Genomic DNA, 8362 nt, shown 5'->3' with positions numbered 1-8362 from the left:
ATTTTTTTGGTTGGTCTTGGGGACTGAACTCTGTACCTGGGCACTGTCCCTCAGCTCTTCAGCTTAAGGCTAGTACTCTTATTGAGCCACAGCACGACTTCCTGTTTTCTGAGTGATTTATTGGAGATAAGAGTCTCACAGATTTTCCTTCCCTGGGCTGGCTTTGAACCATGATCCTCAGATCTCAGCCTCCTGAGAAGCTAGGATTTACAGGCATGAGCCACCAGCGCCTGGCTGGAAATCATTTTCATTTGAGAAAAAACTAAAGCACCCTGGCTTGTGGCCTTTTCTTTGATTTACCAGTAATGCTCATTCTGTCCTCATCATTTGTGCATTTCAAATAAAATGAAGGGCACGATTGGCTCCCTAGGAACCTTGTTACCTTGTGTCAGAATCACTGAATTACTGAATGTACTGACTCCTGGGCAATACCTCAACTCTAGATGAAAGTCTGTAGTTTGGCCTCCACATGTAGCCTCTAGAGAATATGCCATCTGTATGTGTACTGAATATTTGTGTCACGTAAAGTAAAAACAGTCATTTGCTAAGTTATTTCATTTTCACTTGATGAAGCTCAACTAAAGCTTCTATTCTGAATGTGTTTATTGTCTTTCCATCTCACCCTACCTTGCCCCAAGATTCACAAATGATACTGTTGAGAAAGTGGTGATTCTGCCTCTCTTCTGTCTGATTTGTAGAGTTGGTATGTAGTTTTTTGTTTTGTTTTGTTTTGCCAGTTGTGGGGCCTGAACTCTGGGCCTGGGCGCTGTCCCTGAGCTCTTCAGCTCAAGGCTAGCACTCTACCACTCGAGTCACAGCACCACTTCCAGCTTTTTTTTTCTGCTTATGTGGTGCTGAGGAATCAAACCCAGGGCCTCATGCATGCAAGGGAAGCACTCTACCACTGAGCCACCTTCCCAGCCCTGGTATGTAGTTTAAAGCCTCCCTACAAGGTTCATGGAGCAATAGAGACAAACACCATCAGAATAGCTTTTCAGAAATTCTTGTGTTAACAAAGAAAAGAAAGCTTGGACAAATGGGATTGCATGAAATTGCAGAACTTCTGCATGGTGAAGGACATAGCTAGCAAGATCAATAGAAAGCCCACGATTGGGAGAGTATCTTCACTAGCCATACAACGGACAAGGGTCTCATATTTAAAATATACCTGGAACTCAAAAAATTAAATCCCCCAAAACAAATCTTCAAAGAAACAACTCCCCAATAAATAAGTGGGCTAAAGACTTAAACTCTGAAGAGGAAAGAACGATGGCCAATAGACACATGAAGAAATGCTCAACCTCCCTAGCCACAAAAGAAATGCAAATCAAAACAACATTGAGATACCACCTCACCCCAGTTAGAATGGCTATAATCAAGAACTCTAATAACAGATGCTAGAGGGGATGTGGACAGAAAGGAACCTTACTGCATTGTTAGTGGGAGTGTAAACTTGTTCAACCACTTTGGAAAGCAGTATGGAGGTTCCTCAAAAGACTTCACATAGAGCTCCCCTATGACCCAGCAATCCCACTTTTGGACATTTACCCAAATGATCACAAACAAGACCATACTAAAGCTACCAGCACAATAAACTGTTTATTGCAGCATTATTTGCCATAGCTAAGATATGGAACCAACCCAGATGCCCCTCAGTAGATGAATGGATCAAGAAAATGTGGTATATCTACACAATGGAATTCTATGCCTCCACCAGAAAGAATGACATTGCCCCATTTGTTAGGAAATGGAAAGACTTGAAAAAACTTATAAAGTGAAGTAAGCCAGGCCCAAAGAAACATAGGTCCCATGGTTTCCCTTATTTGCAATAACTAGTATATGTCTGAGTCAAGCAGAAAAGGTCAAATAAGTTGATGTTAGGGGAAATGAACCCCAAGATAAGGATTCAAATGTTTTTTTTTCTTTCATGCAATTGTTTCTAACATATTTATAAGATGATTTCTAAGTTGCTTTTTATGTCCCTCTCCCCTGCTTTCACTGTTTTTGATGATGGTATAATTTGTGGAGGAGAAGGGCAACAATGAGATGTACAAGTCGTTATGTCAAAAAACGAACTTTACAACTTTGGTGGGGGGGGATGATCAGGGCGGGGAGGCTGGGAAGGGGAAACAGAGGAGGCAACAATGCTTGATAAGAAATGTACTCATTATCTTGCCCATGTAATTGTAACTCCTCTGTACGGTATTCTCACAATAAAAATTCTTGTGTTAAATCTTAATGTGAGTGAATTTTAGACCATCATACATAAATTAGAAAATTTATAGAAAATATGAATTAGAAAAATTAATAAAACCAAATGGTTTGAACTAAGCTAGTAGCAAAGAGAACAGATAAGTATACTGCTCAACATCCTCGCCACTGAGAAGACTAGAAATAAGTCCCTGGGGGGACGGCATGAAAGATGCTTGATACAAAAAAAGTAAACCATATGAACAACAGAAACTTACTAGATATATACATATGTTATAAAGGGTGTGATTTAAAATGGGATTCATTAGATAGGCTTAACCACAAAGCAGTGTGAACATGAAAAATTAAAGGGACCAATGAACTTGAGTGATACAAAGAAATAATTTCCAAGCTGAAAAAGTTAAGAAAATGAAAGAGTACCCAAGATATGTGGAATAATATCACATGGTCTACTATATGAATAAATGAAGTTCCAGAGGAAAAGAATGGAGGGGGGGAAATGTACAGAGTTGTTTTTTTGGTGGGTCATGGGGCCTGAGCTCTAGGCCTGGGCGCTGTCCCTCAGCTCTTCAGCTCAAGGTGAGCTCTTTACCACTTGAGCCACAGCACCACTTCCAGCTTTTTCTGCTTATATGGTGCTGAGGAATCGAACCCAGGGCCTCATGCATGCGAGGCAAGCGCTCTACCACTGAGCCACCTTCCCAGCCCCCAGAGTTCATTTTCATCATTATAAATCCAAGAAGCTGAGCAAAGATCAAAGGAAAAGATAAGGGCACATCACCAAGAGCTAATGTTACAGGACACTCATTGTATAAACCAGCAACAGCAGCCGCAGGATCATCTTAGCACCAGACTCCCCTGTTCAATGCTGGCTTGCAGAGACCTGAGGGAGAAGATTTTGACACGTTTGCATTATACACGAGTATAGGCCAGTCATTTGTGGCTCTGCAGGGCACTAGAAAGTCTCCTCTGACTGAATATGTTTGGTGGAAGAATTTTTCGGTGAAAAAAATCCTACTTCAGGAGGCTAAAGTCTGAGGATTGCTGTTCAAAGCCAGCCCTGGCAGGAAAGTCCTGTGAGACTTAACCTCCGATTAGCCACCAGAAAGCTGTAAGTGAGGCTGTGGCTCAAAGTCTTGAGCTGAAGAGCTCAGAGACTGTGCCCAGACCCTGAGTTCAAGCCCCACAACCAAAAACAATATCAACAAACCAGTACTAGTGTTCCAGCTTAGTTAAACATACCAAAACTTCAATGGGCTTATATGACCTAATACCCTTGAAGAGGAGGATTAAAGCCATTAGGTCAGTTTGCACATTTTGCTTGCATCATAGCCCTGTAGTACACAGCTGGTAAAACCAGAGCCTGCATCCAGTGTTAATGCTAAGAGATGTTCTTTATCCACCAGTGTTGTTCATGTGTGAACATTCATACTCGTGTGTTCTGTACTGTAACATGCCTTGTGCTATGTAGACAATAAGGTAAATCTTTAAAACATCACTTTTTAATCAAAAAGGCTTTTGCTCCAAGTTATTAGAATCTAGATTTTGAAGAAATACACATATGCATATATTCTTATAAACATCTATACTTACATATATATGTCTACTAACTTGGTTGTGGGCCAGGCACTGGTGGCTCATGCCTATTATCCTAGCTACTCAGGAGGCTGAGTTCTGAGGATCCAGTTTGAAAACCAGCCCAGGTAGACAATTCCAGGCTTGTTATCTCCACTTAATCTAGGGGAAAGCCTGAAGTGGAGGTGTGGCTCAAGTGGTAGAATGTCAGCTTGAGTGAAAAAGTCAAGGAAAACATGAGTTCAAGCCCCAGTGCCAGCACACACACACACACACACACACACACACACACACACACAGAAAATAAGCTGGGTTACTTGTTTTTATATATATTCCCTCTAGCACACAGAGTGAGCATTCTACTTGCACCCTGGTGTACTCACTATCTTGTGTTAAGCTCACCTTGACCTTTCTGCTGTGTTTTGAACGCAGGAACTTTCCAGGAGAGGAGTCCTCCCTGTACTCCACCTCCAGCAAAGTTGTCATCAAAGGTGGGAAGGGAATGTAACACAAACCTGATTGAAGGCCCCCATCTTCACCACACAATCTAGTCTTCATTGTCTAACTCAATGTCTGTGTGTGGGGGGCTTCATTTCTTAAGATACCTGTGTCACATAAAACTTAGACTGAATAAATTTTCTCTTGCCCCAAGTCAGTTCTCAGGTGCACTGGCAAAAGCTTAAATAGAGATTTTTTTCTCTCTTATACTAGTACTTGATATTACCTTGTATATATATATATATATTTTTTTTAATTTTATTTATTTTTGTGCCAGTCCTGGGGCTTGAATGCAGGTCCTAGGCCGTGTCTCTGAAGTGGGTTTTTTTTTTTTTGTTTCTTTTGTTTTGTTTGGTTTGGTTTTTTCCTACCCCTTGAAGCATAGCTCCACTTACAGCTTTTTAATGGTCAATTGGAGGTAAGAGTCTTATATATAGACTTTCTTGCCTGGGTTAGCTTTGAACTATGATCCTCTCAGATCTCGACCTCTTGAGTAGGTAGGATTATAGATAGGAGTCACCAGTGCCCAGCTACCTATCTTTTTAATTTTACCCAATCTATTTGGTATGAAATGCTATCTTAGGTTTATATTTTCATTTTTTAAACTAAGTACTTGTATAAGGGGTTACAATTCCATAAATCAGGTTAATAAATAGAATGTTTCTTGGTCACTCATGTTTGTATTTGGGCTTATTGGCTATTTTTATAATTTTCCTTTGTAAAGTGTGTACTAACCATTTTTCATTTATAAATGCTTTTATAAATTATTGAGTTGAAGTTCTTTAAGCATTTTGAATGTAAGTCCTCTTCAGATATAAGTATTGTAATGATTTTTCCCTAGTCTCTACTCTGCTACTCTTTTTCTTCATGTCTTTTAGTGAGACGTTTTCCATTTTGTTAAATTTTAGTTTATCAGTTTTTAAAAATGTGTAGTGTTGATTTCTCTTTGTACCTTTGAGATATTTATTTGTTTGTTGGATTATGGAGATATCATCATACACCTTTTCTCCTAAGTTTGATATTTTAGCTTTTACATCTTGGATGTCAATTTTAAAGATATGTATTTTTAATAGAAACCCTAGAAAAAAAATCTTCACAACTTACAGACTTTGAACGCCTCCTACATTTTTGCCATGTGCTGTATGTTCTAAATGGGTAGACTATTAAAGTTATGGGATTTTTTTTTAGCTAAATTTGAATGCCAAATTTTGTTGCTTTTAAATAGACACACTGCCATAATCTAAATCACTGGTTCAAAGCTTAACGAAACATGCATACTACCTTTAAAATGGTTAAAAAGAAAATTCCTGCACTTGACTCTTAAGAGATTTTGTTCAGTAGATTCTGCAGTGCAGGCAGGTTGGGAAATTATTACTGATCGGTGAGTCTTTAATGTTAGGTGAAATTAAAAGCCACTCCACTTACGAAGGCAATGTGAATAGAAATGACCACTTAACTCTTGAACTTTGTAAGTGTATGTGTGAGCTGTTACTACCAGCGCTTTTTACTGTCCTTTGGAATAATTGCTTAACATACACTGACTGGAAATGTACTGGACAATGGTAGTGATCATATTCTGTTCCAATAAGGTGTGGTTGAATTACAGTATTTCAGAAGAAGAACCACAGCCACCCTGTGGCTTGCCAGCTTGCCGGCTTGCGAGATCTCTCCCTGCAACAGAAAATTTCAACAAGTCCTGGGATGAAAGGGCAGGTTACCGTCCTAGCTGCTTTGTCTTTGCTGCTGCCATCGTTGGCTCTGCCATATGGTTTTGGTAATGGCTCCTCGCTTGGCTGGCAGTTAAACATGAAACTTCCCATTGGGTATTTTCAAAACGAGGCCGGGGGAATCAGCTGCCAGCTTACTGCACTGTGGAAAACTGCACGAGATTCCGGGAGTGGAATCAAAATGCTAATTTAAAAGGTCAAGCGAAGCTGCGCCTCACGTTTTGGCGTGCCCGTGCTTTCAGCCAGCCCGGCAGACAAAAGACCCAGCCAGAGAAAGCAGACTCTGACAGCCATCCCCGTCCTGTGCTCCTGAAATAATCTGGGAATCATGCCTGAAATGCCGGAGGACATGGAGCAGGTAAGAGCTAGCAATTCAAGGAACATTCGGGAGGAAGAGTTGCTTTAAATGCACACCAGAATGCCCGGTAGCAGCAGTGTGGATGTAAGGAGAAAAAACAGGTTGGGGCATTCATTTTCCTCCCGGTACAACCTTTGGACATAGAATAATACACTCAACTTGAGTTACTGACCCTGGAAGCCAGCTTTGGTAAGCTTAGTGAAGTCTCACTCATTTACAAAAATAAAATGCAAAGCATGTACCAAATGAGATGCAAGAATGTAGGTGAAGGTTTTGCGATAAATGAGGATTTTTATCCCATGGTGAGCTCCAGCTTTCTGTCTTTTGTGTGACTCCAATCTGCTAGCATAACTTTTAGTTCCAGCCTGCATTTATTATACTTGACTACATAGGAAGTTAGATGTTATCTGTGAATGGATATAGTTTATCTTCTTGACAGAAAAATGATTATAAAGTATACCCAAACATATGTGCTAGATGACCTGTACCCAACTTTTACCCCAGTAAGCATCAAGCAGAGTCTTAAATGTAGGCGAATGAGCACTTTGTTCCTCATTCAAGATAGGCTGCTCTGAGAATGAAATTGCAAATTGCAATTCTTACATGTTTCTGTTGGACAATTTTAAGTCCCTCTGGGGAGACCGGATTACCTCACACAGTCCTACTAGGAACTGGAATTTTCCCTTTTTAAGCAGGAAGGAAGAAAGTTTTAGCTCTTCACTGGGATCCCTCCCCTGTGTCCCCCAAGGTGTTGATTGTTTTGTATTGAGACAACTTGTCTTGAGGCTTGATCCATAGCTGCCTGGGAACAAGTACACCTTCCGGTCTCAACCGCCCTGAAGATAGATAAGCAAGCACGGCCAGGACTCGCTCTCTAGCCTTTTACTTCCTTGTCTTCTGCTTCGGCTTCTTTTGTGTTGGGACAATCCTCTCGGTTTGTCCACAATAATGGCTTCAAGATAGATATATACATAATCTCAAAAAGTTAGGGACCTGAGGCTGTCTTGAGTCACTGATCCCAAGAAACTTTTTATGTGTACAATGAATAAGGAAATAGTTTCTTTGGGCGTTGGAGAGGAAGCCAAGTCACAGGACTGTTGACGTTAAAAAAAAAAAAAGATTGCTTAATCCTTTAACTCTTACAAAGGTTTTTTTTTTTCTTTTGAAAATAAGGCTTCAGGAAAATACAAGTCGTGATGATCACGTTGGCGGGCAGGTTTTCAGTGTCGTGGGTAGTGCCTGAACCAGAATAGACTGTGGGGTACAGGTGGGCGAGCCCTGTACACGAGTGTGCACACTTGCGGAGGGCCAGTGACGAGCCAGGAAAGCCAAGCAGCAACAACTGCCTTGGGGGGTGGTTCCTGATGTGCTTTTAAAAAGCAAAGCGAGCCTCCCCCCAGGCAGTCTCCACTGAGATCCACTGAGGAGGCTGCCGGGTCTGGGAGTGGAGGCCTGGCCTCGGTCAGTTTGTCCGTCAGTGAGGAAGGGGAAGTTGGGGGAGTCAACCACCACCCCAGGACACACATAGCCTCCCGGGTGGTCACTGACTCCGGCAGCGGCTCTCACGATTATTTCTTCGATGACTTTATTTCGCCCTCTTTCAGACCCCCCCCTCCTCCTGCGCAGGCGCGGGGGCTCGCTCCCCGCCCTCCCCGACTCTGAGAAGCTCTCAGGCTGCTCGGTGTAGTTCGTGCCGCTGCACAGTCCGCAAACCTGCAACGCCAGGCCCGTCAACTCGATCCTTCTTCCCAAGTTAAGGGGGAAAAAGAAAAGTAGATGCTTAAGCGGGAGAGAAAACACCCGCACCCCGCGGGCCTCCCACCCTCAAACCGGGCCCTCGGCGGCGGCGGTCTGGGTCTCGGTGTCTGTCCCTTTAAGAACTGGCGCGTGGGCCCGGCGCGTCCTGCGAGGTCCCGCCCTCCCCCGGAGGCGTGGCGGAGCGTGGCCAATCCGCAGGCGCGGCCCGGGCGGCGGAAGCCGGAAGCGGGAGCGG

The 8362-nt window shown here is 42.5% G+C and overlaps 1 protein-coding gene across 1 annotated transcript in view; it reads left to right on the top strand.

Moving 5' to 3' along the window:
- The first annotated feature begins 6061 nt into the window (after positions 1-6061).
- Mat2b (methionine adenosyltransferase II, beta) overlaps positions 6062-8362 on the top strand; it is a 15639-nt gene continuing 13338 nt past the window's right edge. Inside the window, exon 1 of the mRNA XM_013028653.1 lies at positions 6062-6369. Within this exon, the coding sequence (XP_012884107.1) occupies positions 6340-6369 (30 nt within the window). The 5' untranslated portion in view covers positions 6062-6339. The remainder of the gene's footprint in view (positions 6370-8362) is intronic.

Source organism: Dipodomys ordii, unplaced genomic scaffold (assembly GCF_000151885.1).
Source record: "Dipodomys ordii isolate 6190 unplaced genomic scaffold, Dord_2.0 Scaffold112, whole genome shotgun sequence".
In the NCBI taxonomy this organism is placed as follows: domain Eukaryota; kingdom Metazoa; phylum Chordata; class Mammalia; order Rodentia; family Heteromyidae; genus Dipodomys; species Dipodomys ordii.
This window is presented reverse-complemented; position numbering and strand designations above follow the sequence as displayed.